The 23,530-nt window shown below is 42.7% G+C and overlaps 1 protein-coding gene across 2 annotated transcripts in view; it reads right to left on the bottom strand.

Moving 5' to 3' along the window:
* The window catches only part of traf3ip1 (TNF receptor-associated factor 3 interacting protein 1), a 64,041-nt gene that overhangs the window by 10,302 nt on the left and 30,209 nt on the right, over positions 1–23,530 (bottom strand). Inside the window, exons 4-13 of one of the 2 annotated variants that reach the window (XM_041862679.1) lie at positions 23,180–23,308; positions 22,497–22,940; positions 22,315–22,389; positions 17,701–17,724; positions 17,416–17,494; positions 16,720–16,804; positions 12,757–12,849; positions 12,337–12,475; positions 5,422–5,458; positions 3,931–4,007 (exon numbers count right to left, since the gene is read on the bottom strand). In XM_041862679.1, the coding sequence (XP_041718613.1) occupies positions 3,931–4,007; positions 5,422–5,458; positions 12,337–12,475; positions 12,757–12,849; positions 16,720–16,804; positions 17,416–17,494; positions 17,701–17,724; positions 22,315–22,389; positions 22,497–22,940; positions 23,180–23,308 (1,182 nt within the window). The remainder of the gene's footprint in view (positions 1–3,930; positions 4,008–5,421; positions 5,459–12,336; positions 12,476–12,756; positions 12,850–16,719; positions 16,805–17,415; positions 17,495–17,700; positions 17,725–22,314; positions 22,390–22,496; positions 22,941–23,179; positions 23,309–23,530) is intronic. The other variant, XM_041862687.1, reaches the window with a different exon arrangement.

Genomic DNA, 23,530 nt, shown 5'->3' on the forward strand with positions numbered 1-23,530 from the left:
ATATCCTTCACTTGCCCTTATGGACTGCCCTCTTCAATTCAAACCACAGGTTTTCAATGGTTTTCAAGTCCAGAGACTGAGATGGGCATTGCAAAATTTGGGATTTTGTGGCCAATTAACAATTTCTTTGTGGATTGTTATGTGTGCTTGGGGTTATTGTCTTGCTGGAAGATCCACTAGCGGACAAGTTTCAGCCTCCTGGCAGAGGCAACCAGGTTTTTGGCTAAAATATCCTGGTACTTGGTAAAGTTCATGATGCCGTTGACCTTAACAAGGGCCCCAGGACCAATGGAAGCAAAATAGCCCCATAAGATTAAAGATCCACCACCATATTTTACAGTAGGTAAGGGGTTATTTTCTGCTCATGCATTCTCATTTCATTTTACATTTTAGTCATTTAGCAGACACTCTTTTCTAGAGCGACTTACAGTTAGTGAGTGCATACATTTTTCATACTGGCCCCCCGTGGGAATCGAACCCACAACCCTGGCGTTGCAAGTGCCATGCTCTACCAACTGAGCTACAGGAGGGTATTTCCACACCAATCCCACGATAGCTGTGCGTGACCAAAGAGCTCGATTTTCTCTGAGCAATTGTATTGTATAAAATACAATTGTATAAAATAATATAATTTCAACAACAACAAAAAATAGCATACAATATAGCTCAGTATTTTTAAAATGTATTTTATAAAGTCATTTTTGCTCATCTTTATCAAGGGTGTCAATTTCGGACCCCACTGTATTTGGGTGTTTTTTTTTAGCTTTTATTCATGTCTTTTGGTCGCCTCCACAGTGCACGACAATCAATGACGAAATCTATCGCAGCTGGGGTAAGTTTCTCAAAAACAAAAAAAGTATCTGCACCCTTCTATAACATGCCATTTACATCAAAAACAGAGATTTACTTCAGAAATAGTAAACCACTCCTTTAACATAAGTTCAATCAGTAAGGCTGGTCTGAATGCTTATCTTTGGCCTACAACATAATTCACATTGCATCCTTTATCATGGGCACAGCGGGAATTTCCATCTGTGATGTGTACAAATCTTCTCATCAACAGCACAGCGCCATGTCAATCCTCCTCCTTTACTATCAATTAGCCACGTGCAGAATGTCAGTCACCTATTACCCTATAGCCAATGAGCACAGCTAAATAATGCAACTTCACCATGCTTGCTAAATAACCTAGGGCCAGTGGAGGCTCCTCCGAGATGGAAGGGGAGGTCCATCCTCATCAGTGAATTTCCTTTTTTCTTTTTTTTTTTACATTAGAAAAGTTATCCTTTTTAGATAAAACTATACAAAATATATTCACGTCACCAAATAATTGATTAAAACACATTGTTTTGCAATGAAGGTCTACAGTAGCCCCACCAGCACTCTGTAAAATCAAATCACATTTTATTTGTCACCGAATACAACAGGTTTAGACCTTACCGTGAAATGCTTACTTACAAGCCCTTAACCAACAATGCAGTTCAAGAAATAGAGTTAAGAAAATATTTACTAAATAAACTAGAGTCAAAAATGGTATACAAAGTAACACAATATAATAACAATTACGAGGCTATATACAGGGGGTACAGGTACCGAGTCAATGTGCGGGGTACAGGTTAGTCAAGGTAATTTGTACATGTAGGTAGGGGTAAAGTGACTATGCATAGATAACAAACAGCGAGTAGCAGCAGTGTAAAAACAAAGGACGGTGGCACCATGGTGTAGCTGGAGGACAGCTAGATTCCGTCCTCCGCTGGCTACATTGACTTCAATACAAAACCTAGGAGGCTCATGGTTCTCACCCCCTTCCATAGATTTAAACAGTAATTATGACAACTTCCGGAGGACGTCCTCCAACCGATCAGAGCTCGTGCAGCATTAACTGACATGTTGTCCACCCAATCAAATGATCAGAGAATGAATCTATTACTGAAAGCATAAGCTACAGCTAGCTAGCACTGCAGTGCATAACATGTGGTGAGTAGTTGACTCAAAGAGAGTGCAAGACAACAATTGAACAGTTTTGAACAGATTAATTTAATTTAAAATGAAGGAGAAGCAAGAGAGGGAGAGAGAGCTAGCTATATATTTTGTACACTTTCACTTAGCTAGCTAGTTTAGCCTACTCAAATACCCGGTTCAAAACAGAGAGGAATGCTATGTCAGCTAGCTGGCTATAGCTTCAAATTGTCTCATTCATCCCCCATCCTCTCCCCTGTAACTATTACCCAGGTCGTTGATGTAAATGAGAATGTGTTCTCAGTCAACTTACCTGGTAAAATAAGGGTACAATAAAACAATGTAAAATACAAACTCTTCCAAGTCAAGGTAAGCTTTTGGTTTTATAATTGTATTACCACTGTGGCCCGCCAGTGTAACTGCTAAACTGCTTGCTGACTGTACTGCATGCTGGCTTACTAACGCATTAGTTCTAGTAGCTATGTTGACAACGATGTAGGCTGTGTGTCGCGGTTATGATATGAAGGTTTGGCTTGGAAAGTTTTTTTTATATGTGGCTGCTATGAAAGTGAGCTGTGTTTGCGTGTGATCAGGGGTGTATTCATTCTGAGACGATTCTATTGATAAACGTTTCTTAAAATGGAAGAAAACGGAACCAAACAGGGATAAACAAACCTGAATTTGTCCAACAGAAACTCTAATTTGCAACTGTTGGACTAATGATTACACCCTAGATCAGCTAGATGCAGGCAAGAGTGTGTAAGGCGGTACTGAATGTCACTGTTACCTTGATTACTGTAATTTTTCTCTCGACCTGTGCACCTACGTTAAAAACTTTCATTCATAGGCTAGGTTGTAGCAACCTTATGATGTGTATAGGGAAAATTCCAGTATCATGTAGTAGCCTAAATCTGTCGATGCTACATTAGGCTGGGTGAATGGAATATGAATGACAGTGATCCAATATGCTGTAATAGAAATAAGGCCATGCTCAATAAAAAAATATATAATCCGCCCTCATCTTAAACGGCACCGACCGCCACTGCTATGGGCACAATCACCTTGCTCTCTTTTCACCAATGGGCATACATCTTGTGATGTATTTAAATGATGTCTTGCCCCTCGTTTCTCTCACGGCAAAGTTTCACCGCCGACCCTCCACCTCCCCACCGCCACCAGCTGAAGGCTGTCATCGGAACCTCTTTCTCCCAGCTGGTGGGTTTCGTTGCCAGCTGCCCAGCATAGGGCTACCTGCCATCCCAGCATCTGGCTATGGGGGTCATCTATTGGAGACAAGGCCATCTCTCAAACTATTTAATAAACTTTCATATTTGCATTTTTGTCTCCGTTGTTCATTCAGTTAAGCCTGTACTCGCCTTTAAAATCGGTGCAGCTGATTCAAATTAATTTTCCATTAATTATCAAATTCTGTCATTAGGCATGGGAACTAGACAGATGAGAAAAAAATATACATCTATATACTTTCTCTCAAACTGGTTGTTGTGACATTACGCTACATAAGCCTAATTTAGATGCCTTTTCGCAACACTCTCAGCCAATAACACTTACAAAACACAAAATGTGAAACGACCACATTAACTTAGTACACAAAGGGTTGAGACATCTCGCTGATGCAATCAACTCACTTTATGTTTTTGTTGTTTCTCTACTGAACTGATCAAGATTTTCAATAGGTTTTTGCAATTACACTTCTTCACTCCATTTGCGAGATGCTTTCTTTAGCTAATAGACTGTATGCTTTCGGTTTTGCAACCCCACATCCCTAAGGTACTGAATTTCCAGAAATAACAGTTTGTACGCTGATTGAGAGATACGGAAACGTCTAGAATTGAATCACAGGAGACGAATGAGAGAGCCAACAACTTGGAGCACAGTCGTTATGGCGTCATTGCATTGCCCTCTAGTGGAGATCAAGATCACTACATCTGTAGGACACCATTGACATCTTACCTGGTCTTTGGACTTTGGAGATAATGGTGATGTTTCAAAGTCTTTCTTGGTTTCAAGGATTTTTTTCACCAGCCCACCTGTGGATAAACAAGGTGCAGGAGTTTTAAAGTGTTGGTAATTTACAGTCCCATTGATATAAACCAAGATGTAATTAAGTTCTTGGGCCGACTCTTTTCTCTGTGTATATATCAATGACGTCGCTCTTGCTGCTGGTGACTCTCAGATCCACCTCTACGCAGACGACACCATTTTGTATACATCTGGCCCTTCATTGGACACTGTGTTAACAAACCTCCAAACGAGCTTCAATGCCATACAACACTCCTTCAGTAGCCTCCAACTGCTCTTAAACACTAGTAAAACTAAATGCATGCTCTTCAACCGAACGCTGCTTGCACCCGCCCACCCGACTAGAATCACTACTCTCGACGGGTCTGACCTAGAGTATGTGGACAACTACAAATATCTAGGTGTCTGGTTAGACTGTAAACTCTCCTTCCAGACTCACATCAAGAATCTCCAATCCAAAGTTAAATCTAGAATCGGTTTCCTATTTCGCAACAAAGCCTCCTTCACTCATGCTGCCAAACATGCCCTCGTAAACTGACTATCCTACCGATCCTTGACTTCGGCGATGTCATTTACAAAATAGCCTCCAACACTCTACTCAGCAAATTGGATGTAGTCTATCACAGTGCCATCCGTTTTGTCTCCAAAGCCCCATATACTACCCACCACTGTGACCTGTACGCTCTTGTTGGCTGGTCCTCACTACATATTCGTCGCCAAACCCACTGGCTCCAGGCCATCTATAAATCACTGCTAGGCAAATCCCCGCCTTATCTTAGCTCATTGGTCACCATAGCAACACCCACCCGTAGTATGCGCTCCAGCAGGTATATCTCACTGGTCATCCCCAAAGCCAACACCTCCTTTGGCCGCCATTCCTTCCAGTTCTCTGCTGCCAATGACTGGAACAAACTGCAAAAATCTCTGAAGCTGGAGACACTTATCTCCCTCACTAACTTTAAGCATCAGTTGTCAGAGCACCTTACCGATCACTGCACCTGTACACAGCCCATCTGAAATTAGCCCGCCCAACTACCTCATCCCTATATTGTTATTTATTTTGCTCATTTGTACCCCAGTATCTCTATTTGCACATCATCTCTTGCACATCTATCATTCCAGTGTTAATACTAATTGTAATTATTTTGCACTATAGCCTATTTATTGCCTTACCTCCATAACTTGCTACATTTGCACACACTGTATATATATGTATTTCTGTTGTATTTTTGACTTTGTTTTGTTTTACCCCATATGTAACTCTGTGTTGTTGTTTTTATCGCACTGCTTTGCTTTATCTTGGCCAGGTCGCAGTTGTAAATGAGAACTTGTTCTCAACTGGTTTACCTGGTTAAATAAAAAAAAATAATAAAAAAAATGTTTTTATAGAAAAAATAACAAAAAATAACATTGATTGCTTACCATGCTTCTCATCGCCTTGGAGTTCCACTGATGGGTCCTGTGAAAGAACAAAATAGTGGAATAACATTATAAAGATTCAAAATGAACAATGCTGTTACCCTCTTCTCTTGGTTCATCACTTTAGGGCCTTATTCAAACAAAATTAAAAGATTTCCTGATATTTTCCAAAATACAGAAATATGTTTCTATATGTTTCACCTCCAACATTGAACCATGAGAGTTTGGGCCCGGATGTGCAAAAAGTAATAGAGGTATGACATTCTCATATCTATTTTTCATAACAACGTAAAATAAGAGAGATATACAGTACCAGTCAAATGTTTGGACACACCTACTCATTCTATTTTTTTTCTCCATTTGTACTATTTTCTACATTGTAAAGTAATGGTGAAGACATCACAACTATGAAATAACACATATGGAATCACGTAGTAACCCACATTTTTTTAAACAAATATATTTTATATTTTAGATTCTTCAAAGTAGCCACCCTTTGCCTTGATGACAGCTTTGCACACTCTAGGCATTCTCTCAACCAGCTTCACCTGGAATGCTTTTCCAACCGTCTTGAAGGAGTTCCCACATATGCTGAGCACTTGCTGGCTGCTTTTCCTTCACTCTGTAGTCCAACTCATCCTAAACCATCTCAATTGGGTTGAGGTCAGGTGATTGTGGAGGCCAGGTCATCTGATGCAGCACTCCATCACTCTCCTTCTTGATAAAATAGCCCTTACACAACCTGGAGGTGTGTTGGGTCATTGTCCTGTTGAAAAACAAATGATAGTCCAACTAAGCCCAAACCAGATGGGATGGCGTATCGCTGCATAATGCTGTGGTAGCCATGCTGGCTAAATGAAATCACAGACAGTGTCACCAGCAAAGCACCTCCACACCATCACACCTCCTCCTCCATGCTTCACGGTGGGAATCACACATGCGGAGATCATCCGTTCACCTACTCTGCGTCTCACAAAGACACTGCGGTTGGAACCAAAAATCTCAAATTTGGACTCATCAGACCAAAGGACAGATTTCCACCGGTCTAATGTCCATTGCTCGTGTTTCTTGGCCCAAGCAAGTCTCTTCTTCTTATTGGTGTCCTTTAGTAGTGGTTTCTTTGCAGCAATTCAACCATTTTTTTTTTACAGCCCTCTAACCAATTGTACTATTATGTGTGTTTTTTCGCGTTATTTGTAATTTATTCTGTACATAATGTTTCTGCCATCGTCTCTTATAACCAAAAATACCTTTTTTTTTTCCCTTTTTTTTTTTTGGTCATTTATCCAGAGCGACTTACAGGAGCAATTAGGGTTAAGTGCCTTGCTCAAGGGCACATCGACAGATTTTTCACCTAGTCAGCTCGGGGATTAGAACCAGAAACCTTTCTGTTACTGGCACAACGCTCTTAACCACTAAGCTACCTGCCACCCTAGCTTCTGGATATCAGGACAGCGATTACTCACCTCGTATTGGACGAAGATTTTTTCTTCAACGAGGCGGCCGCGAAGGATATCCTACAGACAACCGACAAGGTCCAAATCCCCGTCATTCGCAGGAGAAAGAGACAGAGATATCGTGGACGTAAGTCGGGGTGCCTCGTAAGGATCCAACGGCAAGCGAGTAAACTGCCTCTTCCATCAATCCTATTAGCCAATCTTCAATCATTGGAAAATAAATTAGATGACCTACAATTATGCTTATCCTACCAACGGGACATTAAAAACTGTAATATCTTATGTTTCACCGAGTCGTGGCTGAACGACGACATGGACAACATACAGCTGGCGGGCTATACGCTACATCGGCAGGATAGAACGGCTGACTCCGGTAAGACACTTGTCTGTGTATATTTGTAAACAACAGCTGGTGCACAAAATCAAATACTAAGGAAGTCTCAAGGTTTTGCTCGCCTGAGGTAGAGTACCTTATGATAAGCTGTAGACCACACTATTTACCAAAAGAGTTTTCAACTATATTTTTCATAGCTGTCTATTTACCACCACAAACCAATGCTGGCATTAAGATTGCACTCAATGAGCTGTATAAGGCCATAACTAAACAGGAAAACGCTCATCCAGAGGCAACGCTCCTAGTGGCCAGGGACTTTAATGCAGGGAAACTTAAATCCGTTCTACCTAATTTCTACCAGCATGTTAAATGTGCAACCAGAGGAAAAAAAACTCTAGACCACCTTTACTCCACACACAGAGACGCATACAAAGCTCTCCCTCGCCCTCCATTTGGCAAATCTGACCATAACTATATCCTCCTGATTCCTGCTTATAAGCAAAAACTAAAGCTGGAAGCACCAGTGACTCGGTTAATAAAAAAGTGGTCAGATGACGCAGATGCTAAGCTACAGGACTGTTTTGCTAGCACAGACTGGAACATGTTCTGGGATTCTTCAGATAGCATTGAGGAGTACACCACATCAGTCACTGGCTTCATCAACAAGTGCATCGATGACGTCGTCCCCACAGTGACCGTACGTACATACCCCAACCAGAAGCCATGGATTACAGGCAACATCCGCACTGAGTTTAAGTGTAGAGCTGCCGCTTTCAAGGAGCGGGACTCTAACCCGGACGCTTATAAGAAATCCCGCTATGCCCTCCGACAAACCATCAAACAGGCAAAGAGTCAGTACAGGACTAAGATTGAATCGTACTACACCGGCTCTGACGCTCGTCGGATGTGGCAGGGCTTGAAAACTATTACAGACTACAAAGGGAAGCACAGCCGCAAGCTGCCCAGTGACAAAAGCCTACCAGACGAGCTAAACCACTTCTATGCTCGCTTCGAGGCAAGCAACACTGAAGCATGCATGAGAGCACCAGCTGTTCCGGATGACTATGTGATCACGCTCTCCGTAGCTGATGTGAGTAAGACTTTTAAGCAGGTCAACATTCACAAGGCCGCAGGGCCAGGTGGATTACCAGGACGTGTACTCCGAGCATGTGCTGACCAAATGGCAAGTGTATTCACCGACATTTTCAACATGTCCCTGACTAAGTCTGTAATACCAACATGTTTCAAGCAGACCACCATAGTCCCCGTGCCCAAGGACACTAAGATAACCTGCCTAAATGACTACCGTCCCGTAGCACTGATGTCTGTAGCCATGAAGTGCTTTGAAAGGCTGGTCATGGCTCACATCAACACCATTATCTCAGAAACCCTAGACCCACTCCAATTTGCATACCACCCCAACAGATCCACAGATGATGCAATCTCTATTGCACTCCACACTGCTCTTTCCCACCTGGACAAGAGGAACACCTACGTGAGAATGCTATTCATTGACTACAGCTCAGCGTTCAACACCATAGTGCCCTCAAAGCTCATCACTAAGCTAAGGATCCTGGGACTAAACACCTCCCTCTGCAACTGGGTCCTGGACTTCCTGATGGGCCTCCCCCAGGTGGTAAGGGTAGGTAACAACACATCTGCCACGCTGATCCTCAACACGGGGGCCCCTCAGGGGTGCGTGCTCAGTCCCCTCCTGTACTCCCTGTTCACCCATGACTGCATGGCCAGGCACGACTCCAACACCATCATTAAGTTTGCCGACGATCACCGACAACGATGAGACAGCCTATAGGGAGGAGGTCAGAGACCTGGCCATGTGGTGCCAGGATAACAACCTCTCCCTCAACGTGACCAAGACAAAGGAGATGATTGTGGACTACAGGAAAAAAAAAAGAGGACTGAGCACGCCCCCATTCTCATCGACAGGGCTGTAGTGGAACAGGTTGAGAGGTTCAAGTTCCTTGGTGTCCACATCACCAACAAACTATAATGGTCCAAACACACCAAGACAGTCGTGAAGAGGGCACGACAAAGCCTATTCCCCCTCAGGAGACTGAAAAGATTTGGCATGGGTCCTCAGATCCTCAAAAAGTTCTACAGCTGCACCATCGAGAGCATCCTGACTGGTTGCATCACCGCCTGGTATGGCAACTGCTCGGCCTCCGACCGCAAGGCACTACAGAGGGTAGTGCGTACGGCCCAGTACATCACTGGGGCCAAGCTTCCTGCCATCCAGGACCTCTATACCAGGCGGTGTCAGAGGAAGGCCCTCAAAATTGTCAAAGACTCCAGCCACCCTAGTCATAGACTGTTCTCTCTGCTACCGCACAGCAAGCGAGTCTAGGTCCAAAAGGCTTCTCAACAGCTTCTACCTCCAAGCCATTAGACTCCTGAACAGCTAATCATGGCTACCCGGACTATTTGCACCCCCACCCCATCTTTTTAGGCTGCTGCTACTCTGTTAATTATTTATGCATAGTCACTTTAACTCTACCCACATGTACATATTACCTCAACTAGCCGGTGCCCCCGCACATTGACTCTGCACCGGTACCCCCCTGTATATAGCCCCCCTACTGTTATTTTATTTTACTTCTGCTCTTATTTTCTCAACACTTTTTAGTTGTTGTTGTTTTATTTAACTTTTTTATTAAGGAATAAATGCATTGTTGGTTAAGGGCTGTAAGTAAGCATTTCACGGTAATGTCTACACCTGTTGTATTCGGCGCATGTGGCAAATAAAATTTTATTTTATTTGATGAAGGCCTGATTCACAGTCTCCTCTGAACAGTTGATGTTGAGATGTGTCTGTTACTTGAACTCTGTGAAGCATTTATTTGGGCTGGAATGTGAAGTGCAGTTAACTCTAATGAACTTATCCTCTGCAGCAGCGGTAACTCTGGGTCTTCCTTTCCTGTGGCAGTCCTCATGAGAGCCAGTTTCTTCATAGCGCTTGATGGTTTTTGCGACTGCACTTGAAGAAACTTTCAAAGTTCTTGAAATTTTCCAGATTGACTGACCTTCATGTCTTAAAGTAATGATGGACTGTCTTTTCTCTTTGCTTATTTGAGCTATTCTTGCCATAATATGGACTTGGTCTTTTACCAAATAGGGCTATCTTCTGTATACTACCCCTACCTTGTCACAACACCACTGATTGGCTCGAACGCATCAAAAAGGAAAGAAATTCCATAAATTAACTTTGAACAAGGTACACCTGTTAATTGAAATGCATTCCAGGTGACTACCTCATGAAGCTGGTTGAGAGAATGCCAAGAGTGTGCAAAGCTGTCATCAAGGCAAAGGGTGGCTACTTCGAAGAATCTCAAATATAAAATATATTTTGATTTGTTTAATACTTTTTTGGTTACTACATGATTCCATATGTGTTATTTCATTGTTGTGATGTCTTCACTATTATTCTACAATGTAGAAAATAGTAAAAATAAAGAAAAACCCTGGAATGAGTAGGTTTGTCCAAATTTGTGACTGGTACTGTATGTACACCACCGTTCAAAAGTTTGGGGTCACTTAGAAATGTCCTTGTTTTCCATGAAAACATACATGAAATGAGTTTGAATAGGAAATATAGCAAAATGCATATGAAATGTAGTCTCTGACAAGGTTAGAAATAATAATTTTTAATTGAAATAATAATTGTGTCCTTCAAACTTTGCTTTCGTCAAAGAATCCTCCATTTGCAGCAATTATAGCCTTGCAGACCTTTGGCATTCTAGTTGTCAATTTGTTGAGGTAATCTGAAGAGATTTCACCCCATGCTTCCTGAAGCACCTCCCACAAGTTGGATTGGCTTGAGGGGCACTTCTTACGTACCATACGGTCAAGCTGCTCCCACAACAGCTCAATACAGTTGAGATCCGGTGACTGTGCTATAGACAAAATACCAGCTGACTGCTTCTTCCCAACATAAATAGTTCTTGCCTAGTTTGGAGCTGTGCTTTGGGTCATTGTCCTGTTGTAGGAGGAAATTGGCTCCAATCAAGCGCTGTCCACAGGGTATGGCATGGCGTTGCAAAATGGAATGATAGCCTTCCTTCTTCAAGATCCCTTTTACCCTGTACAAATATCCCACTTTACCACCACCAAAGCACCCCCAGACCATTACATTGCCTCCACCATGCTTGGCAGATGGCATCAAGCACTCCTCCAGCATCTTTTCATTTGGTCTGCGTCTCACAAATGTTCATCTTTGTGATCCGAACACCTCAAACTTTGATTTGTCTGTCCATAACACTTCTTTCCAATCTTCTTCTGTCCAGTGTCTGTGTTCTTTTGCCCATCTTAATCTTTTCTTTTTGTTGGCCAGTCTGAGATATGGCTTTTTCTTTGCAACTCTGCCTAGAAGGTCAGCATCCCGGAGTCGCCTCTTCACTGTTGACGTTGAGACTGGTGTTTTGTGGGTACTATTTAATGAAGCTGCCAGTTGAGGACCTGTGAGGGGTCTGTTTCTCAAACTAGACACTAATGTATTTGTCCTCTTGCTCAGTTGTGCACCGGGGCCTCCCACTCCTCTTTCTATTCTGGTTAGAGCCAGTTTGCGCTGTTCTGTGAAGGGAGTAGTACACAGCGTTGTATGAGATCTTCAGTTTCTTGGCAATTTCTCGCATGGAATAGCCTTCATTTCTCAGAACAAGAATAGACTGACGAGTTTCAGAAGAAAGTTCTTTGTTTCTGGCCATTTTGAGCCTGTAATCTAACCCACAATTTCTGATGCTCCAGATACTCAACTAGTCTCAAGAAGGCCAGTTTTATTGCTTCTTTAATCAGCACAACAGTTTTCAGCTGTGCTAACATAATTGCAAAAGGGTTTTCTAATGATAAACTTGGATTAGCAAACACAACGTGCCATTGGAACACAGGACTGATGGTTGCTGATAATGGGCCTCTGTACGCCTATGTAGATATTCCATTACAAATCAGCCGTTTCCAGCTACAATAGCCATTTACAACATTAACAATGTCTACACTGTATTTCTGATCAATTTGGTGTTATTTTAATGGACAGAAAAATTGCTTCTCTTTCGAAAACAAGGACATTTCTAAGTGACGCCAAACTTTTGAACGGTAGTGTATGTGCTCCCTCACCATCTCCATGTTGGGCATGTCGGGGAGAGGAGGGGCAGCCTCCTCCACCACAAACTGCTCATCTTCATCCTCCTCCTCATCTTCAGAGAGCTTCTTCCCCTCCATGATGACAGCCGTAGGGGGCTTGGCACTGGTCAGCCTGCAACATACACAGGGCTTAGAGGAGGCCATGGAGCAAAGCACATATCATTTTCTCTGGGCCAGGTTCAGTCGCTAAACATTTTGAAACATTGCAGATAGAAATGTCATGAATAGAGCTGACGTGACTCCTAAATCTACATGTCAGAGAGGCATGTTTTCGCTAAGTCATATATTTCGAAAAGTTCCAAAATGTTGTGCCCTTCTGAATGCAGCGCTGCTATGCTGACAACTGTATATTTCAAAGTGACACAGGAAGTAAAAAGTATGAGGGAAGGTCACCTTTCGGCTGGGGTCACGTCAGTGTAGCTCTCCTGCCTCTTGAACCGAGGAGGGGCGGGCCGTGCGCTGTTGGGACGAGGTATCCTTTTGTTGCTGGTTGGGAAGATGAGAAGTCAAGCCACACTAATGAATGATCAGCCACAGTCAGTGTAATAGGGATTATTTAAGATTAATAAAGTTAATATTTAGTTAACAGTAAATAACACAATGCTTAGCATATTTATATGTTTTCCCTTTCTGTAATACACATCATTTCAAGTGTTCTATTTGTGAGAAATATTTGTGTCACGGGTTGATGGTCACTTGACTCGACTGTTATTTATTCAACTCATATCTGTCGATAGTGATTGACGTCAGACTGGAGGTACACTTAACCGAGGACACAATGATATTATATTAATGACCTTATGACATTTTTTTGATTCTGTAGCAGCAGTCTTTTGTTGTGACTTTGTACAAGGTTCTCTGGCTGGTGTTTACAGAACATTTGGTACTGTCTGATTAGAGGGCCCGTTAGACATTTTCTATGCTGGAGGGTGTTTTCCATGTTGCAACTTGTATTAAACAGAATTGATTTATGATAGACCATATATCCTCGACTGCTCTCCTTTTTGTTCACCTGGAAATTCCTTTAACAGTCAGTAAACCCACTCTCTCTCACCAATATCCGCTATTATATACAGTTGAAGTCGGAAATTTACATACACCTTAGCCAAATACATTTAAACTCAGTTTTTCACAATTCCTGACATTTAATCCTAGTAAATATTCCCTTTATTAGGTCAGTTAAGATCACCACTTTATTTTAAGAATGTGAAATGTCAGAATAATAGTAGAGAGAATTATTTATTTCAGCTTTTATTTCTTTCATCACATTCCCAGTGGGTCAGAAGTTTACATACACTCAATTAGTATTTGGTAGCATTGCCTTTCAATTGTTTAACTTGGGTCAAACGTTTCAGGTAGCCTTCCACAAGCTTCCCACAATAAGTTGGGTGAATTTTTTGCCCATTCCCCCTGACAGAGCTGGTGTAACTGAGTCAGGTTTGTAGGCCTCCTTGCTCACACACGCTTTTTCAGTTCTGCCCACACATTTTCTATAAGATTGAGGTCAGGGCTTTGTGATGGCCATTCCAATACCTTGACTTTGTTGTCCTTCAGCCATTTTGCCACAACTTTGGAAGTATGCTTGGGGTCATTGTCCATTTGGAAGACCCATTTGTGACCAAGCTTTAACTTCCTGACTGATGTCTTGAGATGTTGCTTCAATATATCCACATCATTTTCCTTTGTCCCAATGTGCAGTTGCAAACCGTAGTCTGGCTTTTTTATGGCGGTTTTGGAGCAGTGGCTTCTTCCTTGCTGAGCGGCCTTTCAGGTTATGTCGATATAGGACTCGTTTTACTGTGGATATTGATACTTTTGTACCTGTTTCCTCCAGCATCTTCACAAGGTCCTTTGCTGTTGTTCTGGAATTGATTTGCACTTTTCGCACCAAAGTATGTTTATCTCTAGGAGACAGAACGCGTCTCCTTCCTGAGCGGTATGACGGCTGCGTGGTCCCATGGTGTTTATACTTGCATACTATTGTTTGTACAGATGAACGTGGTACCTTCAGGCGTTTGGAAATTGCTCCCAAGGATGAACCAGACTTGTGGAGGTCTACAATTTTATTTCTGAGGTCTTGGCTGATTTATTTTGATTTTCCCATGATGTCAAGCAAAGAGGCACTGAGTTTGAAGGTAGGCCTTGAAATACATCCACAGGTACACCTCCAATTGACTCAAATTATGTCAATTAGCCTATCAGAAGCTTCTAAAGCCATGACATCATTTTCTGGAATCTTCCAAGCTGTTTAAAGGCACAGTCAACTTAGTGTATGTAAACTTCTGACCCACTTGAATTGTGATACAGTGAATTATAAGTGAAATAATCTGTCTGTAAACAATTGTTGGAAAAATTGCTTGTGTCATGCACAAAGTAGATGTCCTGACCGACATGCCAAAACTATAGTTTGTTAACAAGAAATTTGTGGAGTGGTTGAAAAACAAGTTAACGACTCCAACCTAAGTGTATGTAAACTTCCGACTTCAACTGTATAGCAGTGTTTCTCAAAGCTGATCCTGGGGACCCACTGTGTATGCTGAATTCTACTCTAGTTGAGCATCAATTCATCACTAGTAATTAGTCATCAACTTGGTTGGTTCAGCAGAACCATTTAACCAAGAGAACCATTTAACCAAGAATCAAAGCTATTCAAAGACACATTTTTCACGCTGTCCTGATCCAATCTATGTATTTAGTTGGAATAAATATTCACATACTGGCAAGTTCATTGAGTATAATTGGAGTAGCTGGTTGTAGTGAGAACCTGAAAATACAGTGGTCCCCAGAACGAGAGTTGAGAAACCGTGCTCTATTGGGACCTCAAGTGCAACACTAACCTCCATTCAGTCAGTCAGTCACTCACTCTACCATGGGATAGCATGTGTTTGATGTTACGCTGAGAATAATATAATTGAGAGTGGGGACTAGCAGAGCAATTTGTTGTGGTGTAAAGAGAGAAAGTGGATAATCAAATGTAATGAGGGTGTTGAGAATACGCAGTGGCTGTGTTCCAAACGACACCCTATTCACTATATAATGCACTACTTTTGACCAGGGGCAATAGGGATCTGGTCAAAAGTAGTGCAGTATATAGGGAACAGGGTGCTATTTGGGAAACAGCCAGTGTTAAGTGCTCCCGTCGAGTGTTGCGGTTGATCAAAAAGGAGAAAGTGGATGGTTCGCATCAGTGAATGGAGTTCTGTTCTGTAGCATGTTTCGAAACTCTTTCTATCCCACCGAGAAGAAATTGGTCTAAAACTTCAGTTTTAAGCAGTGAGGTTATGGGAGAGACCATTTCCATTGTTGCTGACTGTGCAAATTGAGCAGTGCCCTCAACAGGGCATAGAATTAACACCCGCCAAATGCGGGTAGATTTAGGTATTGGCGGGTACGAATGTCTATTTCACCTGGCCACTTAGGCGGGTGGTCAATTTGCAGGGCTCTACATTGCGAGCATTATATGTATGTCAAAAGCCAAGTAAGGGCACATGTGCAAGTTGTGATTTATAGCAGAGACATGCTGCAGTAGCTGTTTTCAAAGTATTTCTTCCGTTTTGTTTCATAGCTGCAACACTGCATGTATGGCTGGGGAGCTGTGCACACTGAGTTAAGTGCAGATAGATTTATTTTTGGAGGCGCTGCGGACAGGCTTAACAGTTGGTCTAATTTACTCAAAAGTCTACAAAGTAAGACTGTCCTCATATTTCTTGGCTATTTAAATTGTTTTGTTCATAAGCTCGGTTGTTTTCCATGTTAGTTTGAGTCTGCTGCTTCAACTGATAGAGAAGAAATCTACATTTTACATTTTAGTCATTTAGCAGACGCTCTTATCCAGAGCGACTTACAGTTAGTGAGTGCATACATTTTTTCGTATTTTTTTTCATACTGGCCCCCCGTGGGAATCAAAACCACAACCCTAGCGTTGCAAGCGCCATGCTCTACCAACTGAGCTACACGGGGCATCTACTACTAGTCAGTTCCAAAATCTCACACACACACAGACAACTTGAGTGGCCCCCTTACCACGGTGACCTCCCGCCCTTAAAGGGGCAGCTGAACATTTTGTCTCATCAGATATTTTGGTTAAAAGAAAAAATGAAATGAACTGACTTTCTTACTAATACATTTCTTGTTTTAGAAATATTACAAAGCATGGTTGGTCATCAGTTTTTTGTGTGTTTCTTTATATAATTATGGCCCATAAATATTTTGGCTGGTAAAAAATCTGAGTGGCTGGTAGATTTTTAAATCAACCTGAAACAGTGGCTGGTGGACCAAAAATAACATGTTTGGCCATGGCCCTCAAACCCTGCTAATTTGCTTAATCAACCGTCAACAGTCACAGAATGCACAGACCTGTGTGCCATGTGGGCTGGCACTGCGTCTGTGGCATCTCCGTTCTCCAGGGGGACCGGCCTCTCTGCCAAAGGTGTGTCTCCATCTACAACAACACAACATGAAGCTGACATGAGAACACACCTTCTCACATCTTTCATTGGAACTTACAATCGACGGACTTGATAGCGAGAACTGCTGATGACTAGGGCTTTTAGAACAGAGACACACAAAAACTCTTCTGGAAAAGATGCGACAAAAAAAGTATTTTTATATATTTTTATTTATCTATTCATATTATGGTGTAAACAGAAGTATGACATTTACATTTACATTTTAGTCATTTGGCAGACGCTCTTATCCAGAGCGACTTACAGTTAGTCAATACATATTTTTTTATACTGGCCCCCCGTGGGAATCGAACCCACAACCCTGGCGTTGCAAACGCCATGCTCTATCAACTGAGCTACATCCCTGCCGGCCATTCCCTCCCCTACCCTGGACGACGCTGGGCCAATTGTGCGCCGCCCATGAGTCTCCCGGTCGCGGCCGGCTGCGACAGGGACTGGATTCGAACCAGGATCTCTAGTGGCACAGTTAGCACTGCGATGCAGTGCCTTAGACCACTGCGCCACTCAGGAGTACATGACTTTAGTGAAAGGCGAGAAGGCTGGGATATTTGAGAGTAGCAGAGGGTTTGGAGATAGGGGGTTTTACCTTGTTGGACTCCCGCTTCGGGCATGCGCCTCTGCCCCTTAGCAGATGAAGGCCGGGGTATTCTGGCTGGACTGTCAGACTGAGGAGAGGAGGGGAGGGGAGGGGAGGAGAGAAGGGAAGAGAGATGGAGGAGGAGAGGGAGGAGAGTAGAAGAGAGGAGGATGACTGAGTAAGTGTGTCCCATTCATGTTTATTAGTGGGCATGTGTACACACTTATAAACATTCAGGGTCATTCTTAGGAAAAGAAGGACACAGGCAGCCCCTCTTTGAATAGAAGAGGTTACCTGCTTGTCTATGACTTCTGCGGTCTATAAAAAAAAAGAAAGCATAGGGTAAACATCTGATTAGCAATTGAATCCAGGCCTGTCCGAACGTTCCACCAAACGGAGCTACAATGCAAGTAAAGCGGTAGGAAACCAAGATCCTATGGTAAATGGTATAGCACCATTTCTACACCATGGCATGACAAGCTATGCTAGGGAACCACAGTAAACTCCCACGGAAAATGCTCAGAGCGGTAAACCTACCAAGCACTCATACTGTACTACCCAGTTCTACCCAGAATACCCCTTCCCAGTTCTATGCTATATAGCTAGACTAGGGCGCATTAGGCTGGATGGGCATGGAAGAGATACCAATGAATTGTGGTCAGTATAGGAGGTTATTGCGTATGTGAATAATTTCACTAAGTCAATGAACAAGTGTTTATTTCTCCAGTTTAGCCAATAGTGGTTTTAGCTATATTGTTATAGAAATGATGTCGGCCTAAAGGCCTTTTTAACCATTGTAGCACAGAAACTGCACCAAATAGCTGCAGTACATTTTTTTTTTTAACCTTTATTTAACTAGGCAAGTCAGTTAAGAACAAATTCTTATTTACAATGAAGGCCTACACCGGCCAAACCCGGACGACGCTGGGCCAATTGTGCGCCGCCCTATGGGACTCCCAATCACGGCCGGTTGTGATACAGACTGGAATCGAACCAGGGGGTCTGTAGTGACGCCTCAAGCACTGAGATGCAGTGCCTTAGACTGCTGCGTCACTCGGGAGACCAAAAGTATGTGGACACCTGCTCATCGAACATCTCATTCCAAAATCATGGGCATTAATATGGAGTTGGTCTCCCCCTTTGCTGCTTTAACAGCCTCCACTCTTCTGTGAAAGCTTTCCACTAGATGTTGGAACATTGCTGCGGGGACTTGCTTACATTCAACCACAACAGCATTAGTGAGGTCGGGCACTGATGTTGGGCGATTAGGCCTGGCTCGCAGTCGGTGTTCCAATTCATCCCAAAGGTGTTCAATGGGGTTGAGGTCAGGGCTCTGTGCAGGCCAGTCAAGTTCTTCCACACTGATCTCAACAAACCATTTCTGTATGGACCTCGCTTTGTGCACGGGGGCATCGTCATGCTGAAACAGCAAAGGGCCTTCCCCAAACTGTTGCCACAAAGTTGGAAGGTTGCAACCGAGACTCGTCAAAGTCCAGACCTAAACCCGATTGTGGCAGCGACTATAATTAGCAGGTCATGCTCGAAAACCCAGAAATGTTGCTGAGTTAAAGCAGTTGTGCATGGAAGAGTGGGCCAAAATTCTTCCGCAGCGATGTTCGAGACTGATCAACAACTACTGGAAGTGTTTGGTTGCAGTTATTGCAGCTAAAGGTGGCACAACCAGTTATTGACTTTCTCACACAGGGGCATTGGGTTTTGCACAACTTTGTTTTTAAATAAATGAAATAAGTATCACATTTCTGTGTTATTTGTTCACTCAGGTTCCCTTCATCTAATATTAGGTTTTGGTTGAATATCTGATACTATTCAGTGTAGAAAATATGCAAACCGAGAATATCAGAACGGGGGCAAAATGATGATGATCGGGACCTGTTTGTCATAGTTTTTTTTAACTTACATTAAAAACACTTTTTTGGTTAGGGATTTTTAAAATAATATTAATAATCCCAATTTCGTTTAAACATTTTTACATTAATCATCTTCAGCATTGGGGTTGAAGGTCAGAGTACACATGCTAGATCAGAACCCGTATTCTTTGTATTTTGGTTATCACAAAAAAAAACTCAGAGCAGGCTTAACTTGCCCGACTGCCATAAATGCCACAAATTGTCTGTCTTTCACTTAAACAATGGGGAGATCAGTTTTAGGCTACTAGAATTCTTTGCAGTTTGGTTGTTTTCACTTTTTTATTTTATCACCTACCAAAATGGGGCAACCTCAGAGCAGGCTCAACTTGCACGACTGTTCAGATCACTTGCCCTAGACAATAGGGCAGCCCGTAGCCCTTTACACTCGTACCCGTATATGGGTTGAAAATGGCAGATTTGGGCACCCCCCCATCTCTCCTGCTAATTGGGCAACCTTTACAAATGTTTTTTTTTTTTTTGTCTGAGTGAGGGAAATGCTGTAAATTAGGAGGACTATGTATTTTGAAAGATGGGACATTGAGGATTATAATAAATACTGCTTTGACTTCACATTTCCATATCATAAAACTCATGTCATATACAGTGTCAACGTTTGTGACCACTATGTTTGATGTACAGTTACAAGATGACATGGCGTCATACCCTGGGTTGTTCTGAACAGAATGAGCCTACGTTTGTCTATTGTGATGAAACTTCGCCGTGGCACACGCACCTGAATGAACTTATGACTAGGGCTGTTGCGGTGACCGTATTACCGCCACACCGGCATTCATGAGTCATGACCGCAGTAAAATTCTACATGACCGTTGAGTCACAGTAATCTCCTTTTATGCACTCTGGACATGCATTAGTAGTAGCCTATCCAACTCGCTAAGGATCATCAGGCTAATGGCCTGGTACTCAGGGCTCTATTGTCCCTCTAACCACTCTGACATCAATGCAAATGCAATCAAAAATCACATCAAACACTTATAATCAAAACACTATGTGCTTTTAAAACTCACCGCACTGTGATTTATCAATTTGAAGAAAGAAGTTCAACAATAGGTTGAAACTGAGTGTAAAACATGGTCGTTGTGGATATTGTTTCAAAGCCTAACAACGAAATGGACAGCTGCTTTCTAAGGTGATGACTAATTAAAAACCTCCATATTAGAGATTATTAGAGATTATGCATAAGCATAGGCCAATATATATGAGCCCGAAAACCCCCCTGAATTAAAATAATGATTCTGCCGTTATACAATACATAGCCAACCGTATATTACACATGGCAGAAAAACATTTAAAAAATACCCCTCTCTCCTTAATTCCTTTCTCCAGCACGCAGAGAGAGGGGCTGTGTGGTGGGAAAATTACAAATTAGACATGCTATGCTGTTCTTTATTTAGAGAATTGTCTCTTGTTATATGCCAATGTTTTTTTCTAACCTGATACATGCGTATAGCTAAGAGCCGTTTGGGTGCGACCACAGCATTTGACACATCCCGTGTTTCACTATCTGCAGGAACAGACAATGGTGTGAGCTGTGGCTATCTTAATCTGCACAGACAAGCTAATCAACTTTTACACTATGTTCCCCGCCCCTGTTTCCACACATCTGCTAACTGCCACGTAAACAAAGAGGTTGTACTTCCCTATAAAAGCTGACACCAAACTCTGTTCTTCGGGCTCTTAACTCTGCACCATTGAGTGATCGTTAACTGCTCCATTTTTGCAAATCTTATAATAAAGTTGTTGTTTGTAGAATCTACAGTCTTTCTTCCTTTTGGTTAGAATTTCCACGACAGCTGTCAACAGCTTAATGAAATATGTTTAGTTGTGAATACATGTTACGATCGATGTTCCCGAACAGATTGAACTTGTTTTCCCCAAATTAAGCACTGGGTAGCTGCAGGAACAGGGTTGGAGAGCCCATGTCATACAGAGTTTGGGTGGAATATAACCTGTGGCGCAGCGAAATTACCTGAGTAGCCTACCCAACATGAGTGAAAAAAACGTACCGGTGGGAAAGTGGCCTCCATTCGCTATTCCAGTGCATATGGACTACATGTCTTTTTTGTCTTGCCTCTTTGATAATGGGCTACATTAAATCAAAACTAATTTTACATATTAGTAAAAACAAGTTTAAATTGAGAATAGTCTGATGGGTGAAAATATGATCACTTGATGAGAGAACAGCGTGTGCAGCCTGAGGCAAGGAACAGAGCGCAAGCTTTTTTTTGCGACTTTTTCAAATCATCAATAGCCTATAGGTCGCATCATGCAGCCCATATATATTTTGATTTCTAAGGCATTCTAAGGTTTGTATCATTCACTGAAGTTGCCAAATAACTCTAAATCTAGCATTAAGGACCTGTTTCAAATGATCACTTTTACGCTCAACATAGCCACTTCATATGCGCACTCGCTCCATAATGGGAAAAATATCCTTTCTATTTTATTCAGCTAAGTTCAAATATATTATTCTTCCTAGAAAATATAATATAAAACAATGGCACGGGACTTATAAGCATATCTTGTCTGCTAAATTAACAAGCCTACAGCCTATGGCATGGTGCATAACCAGATAACATACAGTAGGCCAACTCATATTCTGTTCTTCTGAAATACATTTCCTTCATACCATAATGTTTCTTTAGACCTGCCTAAAATAAATAATGAATTTATTGGGATGGTGTATATTCAATTGATTTATTATACTTTTAAAAAATGTAGATGTTCCAAAGGTGCGCATCAGAGGCGTGTATGCTGCTTGTATGAGTGGAGCCTGGAGATGCTAAACATGTTTATGTTAATTAACAGTCAATTACTGTCAGACCGGCAGTGTTTTGTATGACAATAACCAGCTGACAAAATTTCATGAACGCCACAGCCCTACTCATGACTCCTTTCTATGCGCACCAAATGATGACTGACAATAGTAGATACTGCTCATAGGAGAGAGGGTAGAGCTTACCGCTTGTTCAGGTTTGGTCGTTTTACTGGGCTCCTCTGGATGTGGTCGGTGTTTTGACTCCTCTGATGCTCTGGCCTAAAAACACACACACACACACCGCAGGATCTCATAGAGGCACTTGCTGCTACTGTTGCATTAAGGACTTAATGGGACAAAGCCATGGAATGACTGACATGCTCTACCTTTCTGTCGCCTTTCTCTGGCACTTTGGTCTTCTCCTCCCCCTGTTTGTGTCTGGGCTCTCTCGCCTTCTCCCTTTCTCCCTTGTCTCGCCGTTTATCCCTGTCTCCATCTTTCTCCTTATCCCTATATCTGTCTCTCGCTCTGTGTGACTCCTTATCTTTGCTCTTCTCTCCGTCTCTGTCCTTCTCCCGGTCCTTCTCTCTCTCCTTGTCTCGTTCCCTGTCTTTCTCTCTTCTCGTGTCTTTGTCCGTCTCTCGGTCCCGGCTCTTGTCCTTGTCACGGTCTTTGGTCCGGTCTCGTTCGCGGGCCTTCTCCGACCTCTCTCCCTCGCGGTGGGGCTCCTTCTCCTTGTCGCCCCGCCTGCCCTCCTGCTCTTTGGGCTGGTCCGGGTCCTTCTGCTCCCGGCCTCCACCGACGCTGTGCTCTCGGATCTCCTTCCTCTCCTGGAGAGACACATATATTTTCATTATGTCACCCTCAACACATTGTGGTAAAATAAACTGTCACAGCAGTACGGCCCCTGTATGACTAGTCTAGAGGCAGTTAGAGGTTGAAGTTCAGGTTTTAGAATGACAAAAACCGGTGGTGACAGATATCTATATCTGGCATTCTCATCCACAGAATTAGAATGGTCTGAGGGGATAAGTCTTGTCCACTCTGAGTTCTAGGTGTCTGGTCTCACCTCTCGGTCTCTGTGGTGCTCTCGTCCCTCCCGGTTCTCCTTGTCCTGGGAACGGGAGGTGCTGACCTTCCCCTTGGGGTCCAGCTTGTCCCCCGCCAGCACCCGCTTCACTGCCTCCTCACTGGACAGCTGGGGACGACAGGCATGACACAGGGGACAGACATGACACAGGGGACAGACATGATTGTCAACTCACATTCTACCATACTGTGTACATTTTCATAAAGCTTGTTTATTGGGAATTTAAAAAAATAATCTAGGTGATGTATTGTAAGAGGAGTGTACATTACTAGCACACATCAATCTTTGTCCAGAATAACCTGCCCACCTGTCTGTCTATAATTAATTTAA

This window comes from Coregonus clupeaformis, chromosome 4 (assembly GCF_020615455.1).
Source record: "Coregonus clupeaformis isolate EN_2021a chromosome 4, ASM2061545v1, whole genome shotgun sequence".
NCBI classification, from domain to species: domain Eukaryota; kingdom Metazoa; phylum Chordata; class Actinopteri; order Salmoniformes; family Salmonidae; genus Coregonus; species Coregonus clupeaformis.